At 34.5% G+C, this 23,719-nt stretch overlaps 1 protein-coding gene and 2 long non-coding RNA genes across 4 annotated transcripts in view; 2 read left to right on the top strand and 1 right to left on the bottom strand.

Moving 5' to 3' along the window:
* Nucleotides 1-9,581: 9,581 nt before the first annotated feature.
* On the top strand, nt 9,582-12,040 carry LOC128218823 (histone H2A). The gene is made up of 2 exons (XM_052926541.1): nt 9,582-10,078; nt 11,846-12,040. The coding sequence occupies exon 1, from the start codon at nt 9,668-9,670 to the stop codon at nt 10,076-10,078; it is 411 nt and encodes a 136-aa protein (XP_052782501.1). The 5' UTR covers nt 9,582-9,667; the 3' UTR covers nt 11,846-12,040.
* Nucleotides 12,041-13,630: 1,590 nt separating this feature from the next.
* Nucleotides 13,631-20,148, bottom strand: LOC128220057 (uncharacterized). 2 transcript variants are annotated; one of them, XR_008258716.1, is made up of 5 exons: nt 20,007-20,148; nt 18,326-18,436; nt 17,392-17,520; nt 16,971-17,085; nt 13,631-15,635 (listed from the first exon to the last, which is right to left on the bottom strand). It is a non-coding gene; the product is annotated as an uncharacterized LOC128220057 (long non-coding RNA). The 2 variants fall into 2 exon arrangements; XR_008258715.1 differs by having other exon boundaries at nt 18,273-18,436.
* LOC128220058 (uncharacterized) overlaps nt 19,471-23,719 on the top strand; it is a 28,674-nt gene continuing 24,425 nt past the window's right edge. The window contains exon 1 of the long non-coding RNA XR_008258717.1: nt 19,471-19,655. This is a non-coding gene — a long non-coding RNA (uncharacterized LOC128220058). The remainder of the gene's footprint in view (nt 19,656-23,719) is intronic.

Genomic DNA, 23,719 nt, shown 5'->3' on the forward strand with positions numbered 1-23,719 from the left:
ACGGGACTTTCCCGATATGTTGGATGCGCCATCGTAGCATTGACCCCTCTTTTTACAATATCTTCACCGGCTATTCTTAAATTTGTCAGGAACGTGTCGGACAAAGATTCGCCTGTAGTAGCTTTACATTCTGCAAAGGGTATGAAATCTACCCTAACCGACTTGCTGTGTGGCCGAAGTACCTCTAACAGAGCACCATTAGCACCATATAGTAGACGCGTCAGTGGCCATAAATCCAAAGAACGGGGGACTGTTGCATTTGCGAACAATTTTCTCCCTGATTTGATCCCCGTTTTTTTTTCAGGTGAAGTGTACTTTGTTCTCGGGCCACCGTTCTCCAAATGATCACGCAACACAGGATTATATTTGGCTTGGTATTCATAAGTGCTTTAAAGTTACTATCTGCATCTTCATCACCATGTAGAACTATTTCTTGTTTACCACATATGATCATTTGTCCAATTATGCCTTGTAATATTGTATATTCTTGTTAACCAGGACATCATGCGCACAGGAAATTGATTGGGCGATGTTCTTCTCCGTTCCAGACATAACTGCAGAGAAGTTTTCAGCTGCCCCAAGCGAATCTGCATGTGTCTTGCAATTCATGATGATGATGTTCACGAGCGGTGATGACCTTTGCCTAAAATACTTGGGCCAGTCGCTGTTTGCGACACAAGCGATATCTTCTCAGATGCAAATGAATGACACGGACCACAAATTATTAATATGCCCCACCAGTAGACTTCGTAGCCGTGTAAACCAATGGGACTCTAATTTTTGGAACTTTTCATTAATGCACCTGTATAATACCAAATGATTATAGACTATGTAAGACTAGGTTATGACCTATGACAGTCAACCACGTCGCTTTTAAACGAATGACCGTCATTTTGATATTTTATAGTTTGCTTTGTAATCGGTTCCGATGCTTTTTAGAAATGCGATCTACTAAATAAATTAATATAATAATATGCATATAAATCAATAAGAAAGTTTGTTTTTATAGCATTTACAAAAAAATGGCAGAGCGGGTTTCGAGAACGGAAATATTCCAAGTTTATTTGTTTTCCAGAACCGGCCCATAACCACTCAGCTCTCAATTCCATTACGTTTCATCACGATATTTGTAATACATACATGTTTACATAATTACCCCTTCAGCGGTAGTTCATACATATGATTTTTTTTTAAATTTCGTGGATGTAATTACTGGTATAATTTAATATTAATTAATGTAAGGATACATTGAAAATAATAATTTCCTAAAAGCAGCATGTCACTCAAGATCAATAGCTTACTGATCTTGGTACAAACGTCTGAAATGAAATTTCAGATTAGAGTTATTTACCTGCTGGGGGGAATAAATTGCTGCACAGTATCTCACTCGTTAAGAGGCACAACATTTTGTCAACATATATTTTACGCACGTGCGTACGTGCATAAGCCTTGCTACGCACCTGGAAACTATCTAGAAAACAACTGTTATATCTGCCCATTTAAAAACAAAGTACTGTTCGGTTATAATTCATAGAAATTAAAGTTGGCATTGAGAAACAAGCATATAATAAAATATAACTGTATTAACAAAGTAGAAATAGTTCATATGGAATGGAGTCTTCATAGACTTCATCTGATGTCACACATGTTGTACTAGCGTCAACTAACGTTCGCAGCACTGCTTTCAGACTCGTCAAAACAGATGCCGATGTCCTGTGGTACTTCAAACGAACGTGACTTGAATGTCTTCACTTGAAACGATCTATAAAAAAGCAACATTGATTTACAATGGTCACCTTACACTATTTAATAGTAACTTAAAATGAAATACACATTCAATTTATATCGACAGTAAACAATAGACAAATAAATCGCTTTAAAAAATATTTTTTTTATAGAAAGTATTCAACACGTGGTAGGTAGTATACTATTATGGAACGTTTGTAACAAGTTTCATTTGTCACACAGTTTGTTTCATTTATAAAAGCTCGTCAAATTTCTTTCAGTTCAGATGCCAAAAGGTGGTTGAACTGTTATCAGCACACAATTAGGTGGTTAAACCAAAACAAAAATGAACATGAAGGCTCTTGTACAGCAAAGGAATTGTCAGGAAATTAAAATACCATATTTAAATAATGTTAAAGTAGAAACAATTGCAAACAATGTGTTTTTGGAGCTTAAACGTCCTTAAAAGTATAAAATTCTTGCTTCCCACATTTGTAAACAACAGACTGGTCGAAGGTTTTCCTTCAATAACTTTTTATTCCGTAACCTAGAAGCATGAAATAAAAAGCCGAGTGAGGGATGATAATTGTACAGCCGAATGCGCATCATGATATTTTGAAAATATATACTTTATACTACTTACCAGGCGAAAACAGGTTCCGAAAATCCTATTTTGTCATTTTTTCGCCGCCATCTTGCATACCAGACTCCAAAACCTCACTTAAACCGTTGCAGATTCGGAATACATGTACCCCCCCCCCCCCCCCCTGTGAAATAGAGACACAATTACAATAGATTTTGGAAATAGGGTTATAAAGTACTTCCGTTGGTTTGAACTCTTCACCATGAAAGCGGCCATATCAGGTACTAAAACTATACCATTTTCCATATGGTTTTGACGGTTATCGAATCAGATTTGTCCAATTTAGCATGGTTATATACGGGAATTGTTTGTCGGGTTCTACTGTTTGTGCTTTACTCAGTTCAGTAGATTTTGCCTTTACGTAACAGGTCTTATGATTGCTTGTCTGCTAATGTTCATTGTGGAGGGTGAGAGGGTGTCTTATTGGTACGGATTTATTAATTGATTGATGTATTAATTGATTGTTTGATTTGATTGATTGATTGATTGATTGATTGATTGATTGATTACAATCATCTGTCATGAAGTCGGGAAATTTCAGCAAGGGCAAGTCTCAATCATCTGTAGGCTGCGACGTCTCGTTAAATGTTCCTAGGAAACTATATCAGACAAACGTCTCCCCTCGAAATACCTCTGTCCCCTGGGTAGAACACCACATACCACAACCGTAGTCCTATGTATAAATTTAAAATAATCAGCTTATGCTCCGAATTGACATGATGCCTAAATAAATTGATTAACGCAATGTAACGATTGCCGGTCAGAATTTTTTGAAACATATATCAAGTAAACACTAACAAAGGACAAACAATGCGGTGAAAATGTAAACAATGAAAAGTAAATCAAGAAGATCCAGCATGTGTGTTTATCCTGTTGTTCGTTTAAAATCACAAAACGGCATTGTAGCCGATGGTCTAAGACAGCAGTATCATGCACTGGCGTGTGTTAATTCAAAGAAATAAGGCATGTAACAATGAGTAGGCACTTCCGAAATGGTGTATTTTGTCCTTTTGCCAACCGGTCGGTTGGGCAGGCACAAGCAAGGAGAATATCATTCGGCTATTTTATCGAAAACACCCTCGGAGGTATATGGACGGTTTACATTGTCAGAAATCAGGACTTTTTAAGTCCACTGCACGTAGACCGCGTAGTAATTTAATTTAGCAGTTAAACTTAATTACTTAACTCTGGAAACTTAATTATGCAATAATACACTTAACTGGCAATCAATTTAATTTAAGATCAGCAAATACAAGCTAAAACACTGCATTAAGGTGGAGCACGAACAAGTGAAGCTTCTTTTATAGTCACAATTTTAACGTTGTCTCAACATTCATGGCATTTTAACTTGTTGCCGTACAAGACCAGAAGAACTTAATACTATTACGTTGACTTTCGTGAATATTCAGGTGACTCCAAGTGAATCACATTCGAACGTGTCCGAAAAAGTCACAGATCATGTTCGCTGTCGTGCGGTTTGTCAGTAAAGCAACATGTTTAAATGTTTAACTTTCTCTCTGAGCGGCGATTCCTTTTGGCGGTTTGGTCCACCAAGATACGTTTTTGGAAAACATTTCTAAAGTATCATAGTGGCTTAACAACATATATGACATTTTAATAAATCTTATTCAACCTTTTTTGTTTTCCTTCGATCCATACTAGTTCGCCAGTCTCTGAAATTTACCAAACCACCATCTCCATTCCTACACTTAATTTTTAGTATTCGCATTTTTGTGTCTTCCAAGGTCCATCCTGATATTTATTTATTATATCTATTCTATCCCTTCATGGCTTCGTACTTGACGATATACCATTTCTTCCATATACCGTTTTGTATTTTCGTTTTCGTTATTACTGTTTACACTGAATGTGTACTCCAAATTTGTTAATTTTGTGATTTTATGTTGTTTTTGTATTTTTATGATTTTCTTTCTGACCTCTTTGTTAATTCATTTCTGCATCAATCGGGTGGGCGTTCACCCAGATATGTTTTTTTTCGGAAACCTTTTTAAAATACCTTCTTAGTAACTAACAACGTTTATGGCATTTTAATAAATGCCCGGTTTTCATTCAACCTGTGTTTGTTTTCCTTCAATCAATACTAGTTCCGACTTCCCTGTACATAATGTAACCATGACTTTGGACAATACATGATTCCTAATCTTGTTGCATCCGTCTTGATTTTACGGCTAAAACACTCGTTTCCAAGACGGGGCCAGTGGCATTTATACATTTACGATATCACCAAACGCGTTTAGATAGACGATCTTTGATCTCCGTAAATGTTCTAGCTATGATTCACCAGACATTTGGTATTAATGCGTTTTCAGCAATTAAACACACGGTAACAATGTTGTTATCAGTACTTGATATTTTCCATAAATGCTGTAAATAGCCATTTTGCATTAAAATGAGTGTGTAGCATATCTCTAGAAGTACAATTTGTTTCCTATTACACATGTAGAACACATAATTATTAAAGTTAACTTCTTTTCCGCAGTAAATGAATAACCAAATAAATCAATGAATTAAATGGACGACAGCCTCTTTATAAATTAAAGCTGCACTCTCGCATATTTACCATTTTTATAACTTTTTTTGTTTTTTTGTCTATGAAAGAGCAAATTTTTGAGTAAATATCTGCAAACCAATGATATAAGACTGCTGACAAAAAATTAAATCGTAGATTTGGCCAACGGTTTAAGAAAAATGCATAAAACATCATTATTTTTTAACTTAAATATCAAAATATGCGATCTATTTTTTGTCAGCAGTCTTATTTAATTGGTTTCCATGGATTTTCGCAAAAAAATGGCTTGTTCCAAGACAAAAAATAATAAAGTTGTCAAAACGTTCAATCTGTGAGAGTGCAGCTCTAATACATGTTGTGTTTCATTTTGTAGAACTGATATAATACTAGCCATTTAGCAGTAATGATGTAAAGTTCTATCGAAACATTGAATTCACAACCTATAGTGCCCAATGAATTCAATACTTAAATAAAATGGTTCGAATATGTTTGTGTCCATGATGTATTATCCAAGGCTTCTAGGACATAAGTCCTGCGTAAGTATATATACATACATGCACCGTGCTAATTCATTTACACATTGATTTAATGACATTTTGACCCGTGATATATACCTAGTACAGTCGTCATCAAATCATTTGACCAGCTAATGGAGATGCCAACTAAAACCCTTTGATGTAACAATTTTTTGCCATATCAAAATGATTATTTTGCAATTTAACATAAACATGTTGGGTTGAATGCAAACAATAGAAAAACGTGTATACATGATTAGAACTTTGCTATGCAAGCTCTGCTAAAGAGCATTTTGACTCGATAAATATATTCAACGTATTGTTGGGCTTCTACTTTTGATAGACCAATATTCATAATGTTTCATAGCAAACGATATGATATCGATATATATTACCAATACTGCCTATAGAACCTGAAACTGTTTAAAGAAAACTTTCAATTCAAAAACTTTATGTTAACTGGCAGTAGGATTTTATTATTGGTCTCAAATATAAAAAATAACTTTCGATACAGTTTAACCTTTTATCATCAAATAAATAATAACACATTATAAAATACATTATAACTGTCTCACATCAAGAATCATTATTTGGTTTCAATTATGATAATAAAAAATGATGTCAAGCTTAAACCAAAAAATCAGATCGAACAAAAGAGTAAATTAAATAGTTATGAAATACATGTAATTCATTTCTTTAATGATCAATGCCATATAACTTGCCGATGGATTTATTTGTCTTCCCTGCTATGCTTATGCAGTAAGAGGGGCAATAAAACCAACATCGTACAGTTGAATACGCTGGAATCCATTTTCTACTCATTAAAAAAACAAAAAGAGCCAAAATACAGTTTTAAGTTCATTTTTCCGGGAAGTACATTTGAAAAAGAGAAAAATCTGCATAGTTATCCGCTGGAAGCTAAAAGATCAGATGTCTATAAAAAAAATAATAGCAAAACAAATACCTCCTTCTTAATTCAATAACCAAAAACAAATCTTTAAGGGAAATAATTATCTGAACATATATGTAGGAAGTAAGTTGATCGATTAAAAGACTAATTTTTAGGAACTGTTTAACCATTTCCTGCTATATAATTATATAGCTAGGCTGTTTCTCTACACTGGATTTCTCCAAAGTTTTTTATTTTTTAAACGTGATGTTTTCAACTGTCTCGGCACCATTCTTTCTTGTACTGGGTTTGTTCAATTCGCATGGCTTGTATTATCAGATTCAGCAGCATGCCCTTCTATGGCATACAATAACCATGCAATATGCGTGCATCCCTCACCAAGGCTTAAAGAAGCACCATTTATATATGCACTATTTAAGGTATCCGATGTACAATCAGTTGATTTTTTATAACTGGTGACCAAATTTCCTTTGAAATAGTTCGGGTATCAAAATTTAATTTATTGGTATAACATAATTAATTGGCTTGGTCATTGATATATGAGAGAGAAAGACTTGTTCACTTTACATGTTCTATATTCAGCAAGCAACACCCTCACTAACTTGTTTTTTTATATATGGGGTCGCCAGGCATCAACAACAAACATTACAGCCAATGATAGGAAAACAAAGAGCTTATTTCTACATTGGGTGTCTTAAATGTATTAAGGAATAAAACAGTGTACACATTTCCGCGTAGCTCCTGTTGTTATCGTATAACTTCCGTTATTGTTTATTTATTCTGTTCTATAGCATGCGCTATTGAATGCGTTTGAAGGGATTTCTATAAAATGAAACAGTAAACATTTTACAAATATATGTTTGTTATTCTTAAAATGTATCTATAAGAAACAACAAAGATACTAGTTTATTTAGTTACCCAGCTGGACAAGTGCAGTTAGCTTTCAAGATCAACAGGACGTCCTTAGGTATAAATATCCTGTTTCATGGAAGGATGGCATTTTGATATAACATAGCAGTGACTAATAGACTTAGAGATGGTATTAATAATAACTTTGTGGACGTATTTTTCTTTATAAAAAATCAGCCCTCTAATATGCTGCCTGTAACACTCCATTTTCATAGAGTCAGATGCTCTATGACTGCTATGTTTTAGATATTTCTCAATATCAGATATAGCAGGTTTCGGCAAAAGTGCAGAGTCCCTTGACCACCCTATAGTTAGTTCATCATAATTTGGTTAATTGTCACTGCGTGGTGGAATTGGAGTATTTTCAGAGGGAGAAAGACTATCACGAATGCCTAGTTCGATTCGTAAAAAAATTTTCAGCGCTCTGGTGGCGATGTCATGTTTGTTTCCACTATTTTTCTGCTTTCGGCTTTTTACGTATGCTACAATTTGATCTGTTTTCAAGTTGACTATATCGTCTAGTGTTGTTAGTTTCGATAAAAATATTTCAGATGTATTCATTTTGCATAAAGATTAAGAAACGTGATTAGCTATGTTTATTTTAAGCCGAAAGCGCTGTCAAAACTTAAACCGGAATCAATTGCTATATTATATGAGCCTCATTAATTTCGTAGGTATGAATATACCTGTGCATAGAATATGCATTCCGAGACTTCCGTTTTAAAGGTAAACATAGTGAATATATAATGTTTTAACAGTCTGAGCATTTGTCCACGATTTTTAAACTGGAAAATGATTGTTTCTTGTTCCAAATCGTACAACATAATTCAATTATTTTGGCGGTGTTTTAACAAGAAAGTTGTCAAATTCAAAGCATAAACATTAATGTTAATAACATTATAGATCATGGTCCGTTATGTTTCTCGAAATGGTCCGTAATGTCCCAAAATCTGGTCCATAATGTCCCCAAATCTGGTTCGTAATGTCCATGGTCCGTTAAATTATGTCCGTAATTCCTTATAATAAATGCTATTTCTGTTTGAAAATCAAAATGAAGCCTTATTACTTTTAACTAAAAATATTACCTTATTGTTTTAATTTATTTTCTGCATTATGTAAAGTGTGATTAACATGTCGTATAACATGACCCGTGATTGGAAATAAAATTGATCTTATCTATATTTACCAAATGTGACGTCACAATCCACGTGGTATGTCTACACTGTCAGAATGAGCTGGCGACATAGATACAGAATAATGTATGGTTCACTCGGAATGGTTCAGCGTATGACGTCACTTTACTTTTACTTAGGATTATCGTTTGAAAGAAGATTTTAGCAAATGTGTATTTTTTTAAGTGTTAATTATGTTTTCTTTGTTTATTCACAGAGTTAGCACAGTCAAGCTTTTCATTATGAAACTCCATGATCACACAGTTTAAAACCTTTCATTTGCTAAAGCAGACTGTGTGGGACTTTCATAGTTTCAAACAATCATTTTGTTTTTGCCTTGGGTACTCTGAATTGTATTCCTTCGTTTGCAGATAGAGTTGGGATCCTTTACCATAGAATTACTTTGGTAATATAGGTTTACCCATTAGTTTATTATCATATGTTTTATTCTTAAGTTTCCTCAAGTTAATGCATACTTTGAGAAGATTTACCATTTTATAATAAGGACGGTTTTTCAAACATATATAAAGGAAATACAACAATCCGTTTAATGAGAAATGACCTAATGTTAAAGTTTTTGCACGACTAGGCTGTCGCCACCAACAATGAAGACACTGATCAGCGCTTACAAGGATCGAATACATCTAATTACATTCAATTTATGAATTAAAACGAATTATTCAAGTTGTGGCTTTAATCAAAATATCCCATTTTAATATTGTCAGTATTTAAAAATAATCGTTCTTTATTTTAGTTGTCAGCACTTTCTTAAATATACCAGCTTCTTGTCAGCAAAGCAGATAATTTAAAGCTAAATCCACAAATAAAATAATTGTTTCAAATAAGCAAAAATAAAAAAACCTAAAATAAAATACTTAAATCTTTGATAGTGTCTCACAATTATACCAAACCAGCAACAAAATCTAACTCAATTTATTTCTATAAAAAGTACATTTAAAAAAAATCACAATATCAATTATACTAACTTAAGATGTACGAAAAAAACATAAATTAAACAAAATTGTTCTTGAAAAACTTTTTATTTCAAAATTATTTTTTTTCGTTCTTTTTCCTTCTTTATCTGTATGGTCAGCAGTTGGTAGGGTTTCACATCTTTTTCTAAGTCGCTAGCCATCTCGTCAGCACTTTAGTTTGGGCCGTAAACCGTTCCGTTCCAGAAGGTCAAAAAGCGGGAAAACCCCCCATAGTTAATTGCGCCAAAAGTCTTCGTGACGTTCATAAGTCAGCTAAAAGAATTCCAAAATGTCTGGTCGCGGGAAAGGTGGAAAAGCTAAATCAAAGGCAAAGAGCCGATCATCTCGTGCCGGACTCCAATTTCCTGTTGGAAGAATTCACAGACTTCTGAGAAAAGGAAATTACGCGGAAAGAGTCGGGGCCGGAGCGCCAGTATACCTGGCTGCCGTCTTGGAATATCTCGCTGCAGAAGTACTCGAGTTGGCGGGTAATGCAGCTAGGGACAACAAAAAATCTAGAATCATCCCCCGACATTTGCAGCTGGCAATCAGAAACGACGAAGAGTTAAATAAACTGTTGTCCGGCGTGACCATTGCACAAGGAGGTGTTTTGCCAAACATTCAGGCTGTTCTGCTACCGAAGAAAACTGGCAGTGCTTCTAAAGGAGGCAAAGCTACCTCACAGAGCCAAGAATACTAGGTGGGTATATTGACTATATTCATGTAATGTTTCTTAATTTTAGACCAAAATCCATATTGTTGTAATTGTCTGGTTTTGCCATTGGATTCAATGTATTGGTTGTTGCCCTTTTGCTTTTCTGTTACTGATTTTTGGCAGCCTTTGTTGCGGCTTGTAGCATTCTTCAATCTAGGATTATAACTGTCCTTAAATGAGTTTATTCTGGTGATGGAAAATTCATATACGAGTTCATGTTCAAATTTCTCATCAGAAGCCCTTGGAAGGCAATTCATTATCACCATTGGGATCAGTCTTCAACAAAAGTTCGATGTTCGAAAAAAAATATAATGCCATGGAAGGAAAATTGGCGAGGGCAATGAAAAATATGGTTACAAAATAGTTACACAAAAATATAAATCCTTAATTGCTCCCCAGTCTGTATTATGCACCAGTCAATTGTAACCACGGCCCCCCCAGGTTCTGGGAATAGCGGGGACTTCGACTTTCGGTCCAGCCAAGCCCAGGCAAACTGCTGGTGAAACCCCCGCCAAATGCCCCCCACCCAAGGGACTCTAGGTATGGCACATTCCCCGCTATATTTGTGAAAAAAACAAAACCACCGCATTCACCTGGCACTGCGGGGCCACCTTGAGGGTAAAAACACGGCCCTTTCCCCGGCTATCCCCCCAGACCTTGGGGGGGGGGGGGGTACAATTGACTGGTGCATTACATCAATTTGTTTTTGACCTCGGCATTTCTCAATGTGGATACTCGTAAGGGTAGGAAGTAACCATTTGATATGTATCTTGCTTCAGTTGGCATGCTCTTGCATAAGTTTTGTTTCACATCTTGAAAACAGATTCAGTGGATGATTATGAATCAAATTTAATTATGGTTTCCCTGAATTGAAAACTACCCAAAATAGTTAATTAAAATTACAGATCATTCAATATACATGTAACTACCATGCATTAAAAAACATGTAAATCAGTTATTATTGATTGGCGCAAGTGATAAACAGAGTCATAAATACGATATCCATAAGCTGCTCGAAATGCAGCCTGTCATTGAAAATTACGTAATACCCATGTTTGGCATGTGCCTTTAAATAAGTCAAGAAAATGCTAGCGTCCGGGAATCTGATCATAGCTGACCTATTTCTGGCAAAATAACTTCTTTAAATTGTTTACATAATAAAATACAATGGCCACAGGAGTTACAGACACTAAAGTTGCCTTGGGACGGCCCTGATATTTTTACCATATTGGCAGGATTGTCAATTCTACCGATAGATGAGCAACTTGGATCTGCAAAGTTGTGACCACATGTGCTCCCATCATTTCAGTGAACAACGCAATTTTTCTCAAAATGTCTAGGCAAATTTTCTTAAAATATCTAGGGTCTTTTTGGCAAAAATGGGCAGAAAAAGCCCTTGCAAATGTTATTTTCATTAATGGACCATTGTTTATCAAAGGTTAATCTTTTGCGTTTCCCTTATTGGCCTTTAACTAGTCAAAGGCCCCTTTATGAACCGCCTTCTTGTGGCCGATGGACAAACTTTGTGAAAAACAGCTAAAATGATACCACACAAGGAAAATACAAGTGAAGCCTACATACATGTTCTTAATACTTTAAAATTCATGGTCATTTTTAAGAAATTGTGTACATGTGTTTAATAGCAAGGCCCATAAACCTGGCTTAAATAATTGTTCTGGTTCTTGTTTTGTGTAAAATGTTACAACAGATATGCCATGGTGTTTACTTTTATTTTGTTCTTGACTTTTTCAGAGAGTCCTTTGCTTCATAAGCTGCAGTTTGATGCCATTTGATCATCAAATCATCATTTCTCTTCGGCAAGATCAGGAGAAATCAACTCCAGCGATGTTCCGATTTGAAATTCTTTGGTGCCCATTATTTGAATATGAATTATGAGTAGTCATGACTGTTGTTGCTAACTTTTTAAAAATAAATGTTCCAACTTTTTATTGTGTACCTTTTTCATGTAGTTTATTAAAACAACATACCTGTATGAACGGATGGATGGAAATATGAAATTTTAAATGGATAGAGGGGTAATGCAATTCCTTCACCATGGCAACCCCAAAAAGTGTAAATGTCTCCATCCCTCCTTAAAAAATATCTCCCAACAGAATGAAGTGTGCATGCTGGTTTTATGAAACTAAATAAGGGAATATGAACACCATTTTATAAAGAGAAAAGGGTAAAATACTACACTATAACTTATTATCATGTTCATGAAACTTGGTATGATGCAAGTCATTTTTCATGGAAGAAAAACTGGCTGCATTGTCAACAGTAATAGAGTCTCTGTTTGTCTAGAAAGTATTTTGAGACGAAAAGTAAGAGACACCTAGTAAGACCTGTAATAATCTTGACATAAGTATGCCACAGAATTTAGAACCTGTGACTTCTGTAGACAACATTTGTTTGTCAGTAAGTACTTTTTTACGTTCATAAAATAGACATTCTATTTTTACCTGCACCATATGTCCGGGCATCGTCCAGTCTGATCAATAACTTGAAGCATTTGTTCAACTATCAACAAATATGGTCTCTCCAGAGATTTGACCCTTGAATTTTTCAAAACTACAATGATCGCTCTCAATAAATTTGGCTGACATACAACCTAGTGTTCTAATAAAGGACATGAATATTTTGCGAATTTTGTCGCTCTTATGAAGTACGCTTCATCTGATTGACAGGAAGCACATGCATACACCTGCTTTAAAACAATTTAAGCACTAAAATTATGAAAATTAATCTTACTAAGCTAAAGATATTTCTGCCCATCTTGTCTTGAAGAGCAGGGGTATATTACTCCTTCTCGTACACCAGAGCGATGATGCTATGCATTCATGTGTTAGATTTATCATAATCAAACATATGCTGTATGATATTGGTTTGATTTGTCATTTCATCGATGGTAGTCCAAACTAGTGTTGGGAATCGGACATAAAAATTACTATCGATAATCGGTTAATGAAACTGATCAATGATCAATTATTAATCGATTTAAATATTATATTAATCAATTTAATTGTTTTAATATTTAATTATCTTTGGTCATTTAAGGAATTTAAGATGCAATACATGCACCAGTTTTAAGCACCAATGTTCTCTTACAATATTGTATATTTCATTGTATAATTTACATTATTTATTCAGAATGCAACTGTCCTTTAGTGTTTACAAGTTACAATTACAGAACATGAAACCACAGGCTCTAATTTTTGTCTTACATTTAGTATTGTTTACACGTGTAAAATATACAATGAATTATATCAATTACTTTTTAATTATCAGTCAGTAACAAGTACAACAAGCAGTTCAATATTCTGTTTGTTTCATAACATATCCTTTCAGAAAACTGAGAAAACTGAATTCTTACATATTAAGAAGTAATTGGTAACATGTAATAATCAAAGCGCTGAGGAACGGTGGCCCCTAGAGGGTTAGCATTTTTTTCAAATGATGACAGGAATTACAGAAACGAATTGATAGGAACACACAGGGAAGTTGAGAGGTGGGGTTCATATGTTTCACAACAACGTATGAGTTGACAGGCTTCAATTTTATTAGGCGTGATATATACATATAGAACATATATATATAGTGTAAGATAAAAATAATGTATGTAGAATATGTTTGAACATTCTAGGGTTGGGACGTTTGTTATTTCGAAGTAGTTGAAAGGGAAATACAGATACACAAGTTGATACGAAATGTATGTCATTGTATATTTTCATGCAGTTAGTATGCATAATATGGTCATTTTTTAAAACTCATCCAGGCATGTATGCTAAAAGATGTTAATATTGTTCTCAAGGGATAGGTTTCACATTGGAAATAAACATCACGTTAATTTTGAACAAGAGCTGTCACAGAGACAGCTGGCTTGACTATTCCGCTGCTGTTCAGTGGAAGGATTAAAAAGTTTTGGCGAAACATGCATGGATCGCTGTAAGATAAGATTTCAATGCAATTCATGTGGTGAGATTTTAACATAAATGTGGTTATAGGAAATTTTCAACCAGAATGTTTGTCTAATAATAAAGGGCAATTATTTGCAAAATACAGTTATATATCTTGGTTATTCAATGACATTGAGTGGTTGAATACCATTCTATAAAGTCTCAATGCAATACATCGTGTAGTTGCTGAGAAATTTACCTATGTGTGCTTACATGCAAAACTTTAACTAGAATTTCTATGTCGAATAATAAAGGGCAACTAATTGCATTAAATGAAACTAGAGCTATCTTACATGGGGAAGTTTGATGGTTGAGTACAATTGTAGGAGTATCAATGCAATACATCAAGTAGTTGCTTTGATATTTATATAATGTGTGCTTGCACACAAAACCTTAATCAGAATATCTAAGTCGAATAATTAAGTCCTATTATTTGGATTAAATGCAAACTACAGTTATCTAACTTTGTTAATTAAGTAGGTTGGATGGTTGAGTACCATTGTATCAAGTCTCAATGCAATACCTCAAGTACTTATGAGACATTTACCTATGTGTGCTTGCACGCAAAACCTTAACCAGAATTTCTAAGTCAAATAATAAAAGCCTATACCGGGTAATTTGCATTAAATGGAAAGTAGAGTTATCTAACTTGGTTAATTAAGTAGGTTGGATGGTTGAGTACCATTGTATCAAGTCTCAATCCGATACCTCAAGAAGTAACTTAGATATTAACCTATGTGTGCTTGCACACAAAACCTTAACCAAGGTGTGACGCCAACGCCGACACTTGGGTGTGTAGTATAGCTCTCCATATTCTACGAATAGTCAAGCTAAAAATTGATATGAAAATATCATCTGTATGCAGACAGAACATGGAAACAAACAACATAGCAAATGAAAAGTGTTTTGTACAAACGAGAAGTACAATGTTTTATTTACATATCAAAATCAACGTAAAGTAGTAATACATTCAGTAAATGTCTGTGTTGGAAATATGTATGTGAGCAAACTTTGCATGTTTTTATGAGGTTGGCAATAAACACATGTGTAAATGCACATGAAATATGTCTTAACATTATCAACATATACACTGAAAGAAAATGTACAAATGTATGAATGGAACATTTATGTGTTGTCAGTGTTTATGTTTATTTTCAATAAAGGTTTCAGTATAAAGCAACAACTGGTACATAAAAATGTGGTCATTGCAGCATTGCTATATTATGATAGATGGCACAGTGTAATTGCAAGCATGTTTAGTTGTGGAATACGAATGAGTAAGAGATGCTTATGAGTAAGACTGTTTGTCATTATTCAGTAAAATTTACATCGAAATTGGCTGATGAAATAAACAGAGCATCCGAAAAGTTTATGGTCAGTTCGTGGTACATCTCATATTCAAAACAAGTGACAGTTTGTGTGCTCTTCCTCATAATGATTTCCATGGCAACAGGGCAATGGTCCATTTAGAACGTCTGAATGTTCTTCGGATAGTGGCTTGAAGGCATTTTACATCACAGCTGAGTACATCAGAGCTGAGTAAATTAATATCATGGTGGCATTGACTTCCTGAAGGCTTCAGTTTTCTGAAAGTACATGTACCACATACATAGTTATTAATATTCATTGCATGATAGAGGGGGGAACAGGCTTCAAAACTCATATAGTTCATCTGCAGGCTATATGCAACACATACTGAAAGTTTGGAAATGATATATTAAACAATAAATGATTGAGACAAATATTAGCACCTGTGGTATTTTCATAAAAAGCAGAAACAGCCATTTCCCTCAAATGGTAAGCTGCAAACCTTTGAAGAGCCATTATTTCCTTATGCATTGGAATAATTTGACCAAGTAAAGTTTTCCTTGTAGCTTTCAATGGTGTCTACAGAACAGCACCACAAAAATGACCTGCCTACTCTTATAGGGTTTTTTTCTAAGCAAAATAAGGTTTTTGCACATCTTTTGCGCTTAGAGTTTTATATAAACAAGAGGCCCAAAAGGGCGTATGCTCTACTGGCTGAGTGGATCTGGCTGGTTTTCAAAAGGAACCGAGCTCTTATGGATATGAAGATACTGTACAAGTTTCATCGAGATACAATCAAAACTGAAGGCTGTATCACGTAAACAGGAATTGTTTACAGAAACTGAAGGCTGTATCGCGTAAACATGAATTGTTTACAGACGCACATACTACGTACAAATTACCATCGCATAAGGCTGTATCGTGTTAACGAGCAATTGTTTACAGGATTTTTATACTATCAAGGCCCATAATCTAGGCAAGCATGGTTGTCTCTGGCTGGTTTTCAAAAGAAACCGAGCTCTAATATGTAAATACTGTACAGGTTTCATCAAGATACAACCATAACTGAAGGCTGTATCGCGTCAACATGAATTGTTTACAGACGCATGGACACACATACTACGTACAAATTACCATCGCATAACAAAAATGACATAGAGCCAAACTGAAATGCTTCAACTTGTCAAAATTTTGCTTTTCTTATCCACTTATATACAAAGGTAACAGAACTGTTCAGTTTAACAAAAGAATTAGTGATTATGTGTTTATAGACAGTCAAAACACCACTATATGCCAAACTGTTTGCTTCAGGGACAAATGGCGCAACAAAAGTAATGGTAAAAAACACACCAAAACTGACAGATTCATGACAACTGCTAGTTTTTTCATGTATGAGGTGGCTACATGATGTAGAAAATGCAGAGATAGCATTAATATGCCCATTTTTAATATTTTTTTTACTTTAAGTATCTGTTTTGAAGGCTAGATTTGGCATTAAAATCAGAGTACAGCACTTCACCAATGTCTATACGTTGCTTATTTACACCTGATATGCTTTTAATCTCACTCTTTTGATCATTAACTCACAAACAAGTACTACAGAGTTGCCTTACATATTCATTCTTCTAAAATATTGGATTCAGAGCTGCATCTCCTTGATTCAGATTGCAGGACTACCGGTGGGAGGAAAAAGGCGCAGCAAACTGGAGCTTATTGGCACATCATGATCTGCAAGCAAGACACAAAAGCAATGTTTTACACTTATTAAACTATCTGTCAATACTGTTAAAGTTTGAAAAAAGCATGTTAACACTCATTTGAGGCATACACAACCTTTTATGTGGTCATAAATGTGATAAATATGCAGAAAAGCTCATGAATTGAAAGATTTTCAAGACAAATTTTATGAAATATATAGTCTTTTGGACATTTTGCTATCAGTTTTTAACAATTCAAAGGTTAATCTCATCTTATTGAGTACCCAGATGCATTTTGAGAGCATTAAAACCAGACATGCTTAGAATTTCTTCCTACTTGGAGACAGTATTCCTTTCTCTGAAATCCTTGCTGAACGCCGGTATGGAAAACCACATGAGACCACATTTTTACCAGCACTGGTTCTTGTCCTTTAAAATTCCCCTGTGGCTACAGCAATCAGGCTGGCTATTGAAAAAAACAATACATTAGGGTTTTAAGACATTTATAATGTATTAAGGTTGTTTTTTTAATGCATGAAGGGAAAAGGCTCTAATTTTTATGAAAGTGGCTCAGTTTTTATTTCTTTTGCCTTGAGCTATGTAAATTCCCCTGTGGCTACAGCAACCAGGCTGGCTATTGAAATAAACAATACATTAGGGTTTTAAGACATCTATTATGTATTAATGTTTTTTTTTTTAATGCATGAAGGGAAAAGGCTCTAATCTTTATGAAAGTGGTTCACTTTTTATTTCTTTTGCCTTAAGAAATGTCAAGTTTTTCAATGTATAAACTGCATAAATAAATGAATATATATGAATGATTGATGGAATGAATTAATTATTTGAAAGGTGGCATTATTTCTTTAAAATAGGGATCTCATTGTGGTGCTGTGATTGTTGAAGTAGATGTTTTCTTGTCCATAAGCTGAAAATCATATGCACACTAAATAAAACATCATTCTGCATCAAATGTGCAGTAAGTTTTGTTTAATTGCTTATAGAATTTTGAATTAATGTAATGTTTGCTTAAAAGAGCAAACAAAATGTGCGAATAGATGCACAATACAGACCAAAGACTAATACGAGTCAGCAGTTTCATAAGAAAATAATATTATTATCAAAGCCGCACCAGAAATGATCAACAAACAACATGAAAGAAATTCATTTAGGAATGGAACAAACAGAATCAATGGGCTTATATGACCCAAACTTACTCACTTTATACTTCAGTTTGGATACAGTTTTCCATTATATGATCTTGAAGTACTAACCAACAACAGCATGGCGGCATGTTGGCATGCACAAACTCCAAGTCAAGCTTGGCCGGTTGGGCAGCTCGGCGGGCGGGCTGTCTGGTTGGTTCTTCACAATTCCTCCCGGGTCTGTTTAAAATAATAAGAAAGGAAAATAAATAAATCAACAACACCCAAACATACAATCATTGACGCCCTTATAGCCTACACAACATACTCAATTAACACATCTCTGGCATACCAGTTTAAATTGATGGGTTCAACTTTTAAGTGTTCCACCATGACCAAAAGCTGCTCATGACAGGTGCGATGAAGCCAACACTTGAAGATGAACCCAATATCACATTTCAGTTAGAAAACTACTGATGTAACCTAAAACTGTCATTTTTCTCGGGCTTTATTTTTTTTATAAACACGTCATTACATAATGTAAACATATATAAAAACGAAACCGTACGAAACTGGGGACGAACACAAACTTTGTAAAAACACACAAACTTTGTGAAAAACACATGTTTTTTTTAACAAATATTTAAAGAACAGACATAAAATGTACTTATTCTTTCACTTCGCGGCAGCCATTTTGGATTATTGTTTACATTTTAGCGAAGTCTATAAATGGTCTAAGAACGTTCATAGTCCAGTTGTTTTCGTATCAAAAGTGATACAAACTATAAGAGACCCCACTCATACTTAAATACAAACCAAATAATCCGTTGTACTTGCCTTAAAACATGAAAACGTTTAATCAAATTTTCATTTTCGTTTTTCTTTTATAGAAAAACCACGTTTTCAGTGAACTCTGGGATCCCAGAATATTTCATCATCTAATTAACTATAAAAGCCACATGGTTCTCCGCAAATGTTGATACACGTGTTTTAACATTCGGAACTCCTCGGCCATTTTTTTTCAAAAAACAACCTCGGATGTATTTGGACGGTTTACATATTCAGAAAGTGGTACGTTTAAGTCCGCTACAAGTAGATCGCGTAGTAATTTTATTTAGCAGTTAAACTTTGTGACTTAACTCTTTGGATTCTTCATTATGTTTGCAATAATACAATTCAATGACAATCAATTTAAACTTAGATCAATAAATACAACTCTAAAACACTACATTTAATTAATGATATAATTCAAAGTTTTACGAACTACTTCAACAGATGTACCGGCATACATCCGAGTTTGTTTTCGATAAAATGGCCGAGGAGCTCCGAATGGTGTATTAAAAGGGTGTATAAAACCGGTACCAGCATTGAGTCGCCTTCCGTGAAAAATTAATATTCATGAGATTCATAATGGGAGATTACTACAATCGACTTGGCATCGCTACTGAGTACATTCGTGGTATGTAACTACGTAGTAGGTCACCTAAGGTCACGAAGCTGTGTGAGTCACGAACGGCACGAAGGCATAAAATAACGAAAAGCATAATATACGTCACCAAAATTAGCTAGATGAACTACACAAATTCACATCGTAATCTAAACAAATTAAATAATAGAATAAACACGCAGGTTCATGATTTAGGCCTCTCAATTAATGTAGGTCACGCACATAAACAACGCAGGTAAAACACAGATATTTGCATAAAGAGCAATATGTATACAGTGCAAATAATGAAGCAATTTCAATAACTGTCATGTCACGCACACGTAGAGCCGTGCATGTGTAACAATCTGATTATAAAATACTTACAATACACATTTAATCCAGCTGAAGTCCATGAGACACTTTTAGGCAGGGCGCTTACAAAATGGCGACGATCGAAAAGTGAAATGATCATGATCAATATAGGCGGAGTAATCTGTATAATATACTTTATCGATAAAAAGTTTCCAAAAAGCATTCACTTCGTTCATTTGTTTATTTAAGGAATGAATTGCGGGGTTGATGTCATTATCGGGGTATGAACGCAATTGGGTTGGTCAATGTGTGTGGAGTCCGAAGAACTCCACGCGTACTTTGACCAACCCAATTGCGTTCATATCCCCGATAATGACATTAACCCGGCAATTCATTCCTTATATTTACACCAATAGTTCATTATTTCATTCAAAAATTGTTAAAAAAACACTTCATTTCATTTAAGAAAACCTTTCAGTAACCCGTTCTTACCCATTCGGTAAATAGAACGACTCGACTATAACCGGAAACATTTTTTTCAAATGACGTCACAATAACGCGGGAAAAGATCAACCACTTGAAATCACTTTAAAACGTAAAATTAAAACACTTCTGGTATCAATATATTTAAACTATAATAAACTAACACTTTTAAAAATGTTGATCTATATTTTACGGGACCTGCAGACACAATACAACCAATAACAAGATCAATAGCTAGTGTTAACATATCATTTCATTTTTAAGGAAATTTTAGAATTGTTTGGAATCGATTAATTAATTATGGTAACTACTTCTTTTAACCGACTCACACCTGTAACAATACACTTAGTTTTTCGCCGTTTTCTAGCGGTTGCGTATAAATATGGTGTATTCATTTCGTGATTTTTTCAGCTGCATTTTCAGGGATATGCAAAATGTACATTTCTATACATCAATTCAGATTTGTTGAAGTTTAAAATGTCATGTGTATTCAAGCATTCAATGAGCGCATTATTTCGACCGAATCACCGTGTAATCATTTGTAGTAACGGATCTGATGTGCCTACTATGAACGTGGCCCTGAAGGGCCCCCCTTCAAAAATCACTTTTAAACCACAAACCTGAGATGAGAACTAATCCTTTAGCAGTTAAATTACAAAGAAAATTTGTAACAATGTTCTGTAGTGACATACTGACTTGATAAGAATATGACTTGATAACTGAACAGTACCACCTTAACATTTCAACATTAACTAGCATTAACCAGAAAAAGTAAAAATAGTAGGTAGCGGTTATGTCCCTTATTTCAAAAATCGATTGTTCAAATTTCACTATCGATTGTTGCCGATAAAGGCCTTAATGATCAATTGTAGATAATAATCGATCATTGGCACAACACTAGTCCAAATCATGTCTGATTGAGTAACTAGAGTAATCTTGAAGGTCCATAACCTCTTTAGGTAGGTTGGTCATGACATTGTAGTGTTGATTTGGTTAGTAAGGTTGTGAACTTGAACTAGAAAAACTAAGGACCAAGAGTCCTCAACTTTGGCAGGGAGGTTGGTCATGACCAACAGATGCATTATATAGGTCAAAGTTCATGTTGCCACAAAAAGTATAAATTAAAGCTGCACTCTCACAGATTTACCATTTTTACAACTTTTTTTATTTTTGGTCTTGGAAAGAGCTAATTTTTGCGTAAATGTCTGCAAATCAATGATACAGGATTGCTGACAAAAAATCAGATCCTAGATTTCATATTTCTGTTCGAAAATAAATGTTTTATGGCCTAAACCTTTACTAACAGTTTAAGAAAAATGCATAAAACATCAATGTTTGAACTTAAATATAAAACTCTTTATTCAGGGCTTCCATTAAGAATTTGAATCTCGAAGTATGAACTTCCTGTCCATCAAATTTGGAAGTTTTTCACTGAAATGTGGAAGTTTAGGTCTCCTGAATAAGATATCTTTTTCCACTTTTTTTCAATTAGTAATAAAAATCAAATAATTTGCAACTTTAACTTGCCAAATTCACATACTTATACTATAATGATTCATCTTTCTTAAAGACTGATTGAAATTGTGACCCTAAAATTAATATTGACACCAGGTTTTGATATTTTGAACTTCCAAGCTTTCAACTTTGAAAGTTTACTTAAAAATTATGTTAGTTTTTGTACTTCCAAGGAATCAATTTTGGAAGTTTTAACCCATTTCTAGGGAGTAATAAACTTCCAAACTTCCTTTAACTGAAGCTCTGTTTGATCTAATTTTTTGTCAGCATGCAGTCTTATTTAACTGGTTTCCATGATTTTCGCAAAAAGTTGCTTGTACCAAGACAAAAAATAAAAAAGTTGTCCAAACGTTCTATCTGTGAAAGTGCAGCTTTAACAGGCAGCGGTTTTATTTTGAATTTACAAGCGTATGCGCATTAAGTACTATTTACTATGAGAAACATAATATATGTTACTGTTTTACTGCGACATGCTGTGCCAAGGTTATTATTAGATGTTCATTAAGTACTATTTACTATGGGATACATATGTATGTTACAGTTTTACTGCGGCATGCTGTGCCAAGGTTATTATTAGATGCGCATTAAATACTATTTACTATGGGAAACATATGTATGTTACTGTTTTACTGTGACATGCTGTGCCAAGGTTATTATTAGACAACGCATTTTGCTTTGTACGGTGCAGCCAAAAAAGCTGTCCATATTATTGCTGTATGCCAACATTTCTCCATAAGAACATTATAGGTTCATCTAACGTTAAATGATATTAGATGAACTTCACCACCGAAACGACTGGGTCACCCAAATACAGCAAAGAGGATAAACAAGGTGTAGTGAACCAGTACTTTGTTGTCTGCTGAGATTGTAACAATCACGAAATAACCTGGAAACCCAAATCGTCCTGCGCAAGGGGTCATTTTATTTTGTAGAATTATAGCGTCGTCAAACCATTGTTGAGGGCTAGGTTGTAACAATAAAAACAAGGCGCATTTTATTATTTAGGTACATGAGGTTATTTTCTACTGCACTAATATGTGTATAAAAACAAGAATCTAAGCATTGAGACCAATGTACAACTTTTCTACAAGATCGTTATTAAACTGAGAACTAGTATTGCTTAAATAGAATGATAATATCTGGACTATGATTGTTTTTGTTGACACGCTCTGATACATGTCTTGCAGTATGGACAGAATAAGTGCTGCGAAATTAATAAATGCTAGGTTAAAGTTGGTCCGATTGCTTCTGAATGAAAGTCAAACAATGCTGAATGAACAGGGGGTCCAACGTAAATTGTTTTGCAAACATTTTAAGTGAGTGACTTGTTGTGAACCTTTTTATTTACCAAGGATATTTTGACCTGGTTAGTAGGTTTATATCACAGTTATCGTAATATTAACACCCCGCCTTCGGTATTAACACCCCGCCCCAAAGGCAAGATGCTTTAACAAAAAGGTTATTGAATGTATGAGCTGAAAGATTGTTGGTTTATAATGGAAATCTTTCCCCATACACATTTTTATCCCCCGCCTTGAAAAGGGGAGGGGATATAGTAATGGTAGGCAGGATTCCGTGCATCTCCTCTTACATTTCTCATGCGATTTCTATCAAACTTTCACATATTGATGATCATAAAGTGAAGCAGCGTATATTGTCGGGCTTTCCCGATTCGACCATTTTTGAAAGAGTTATTGCCCTTTGCTTATTTTACATTTAAAATTGGTTTCTGCGCAACTCCTCTTAAGTTTTTCATGCGATTTCTACTGAACTTTCACAGATTGATA

This window comes from Mya arenaria, chromosome 15 (assembly GCF_026914265.1).
Source record: "Mya arenaria isolate MELC-2E11 chromosome 15, ASM2691426v1".
NCBI lineage: Eukaryota > Metazoa > Mollusca > Bivalvia > Myida > Myidae > Mya > Mya arenaria.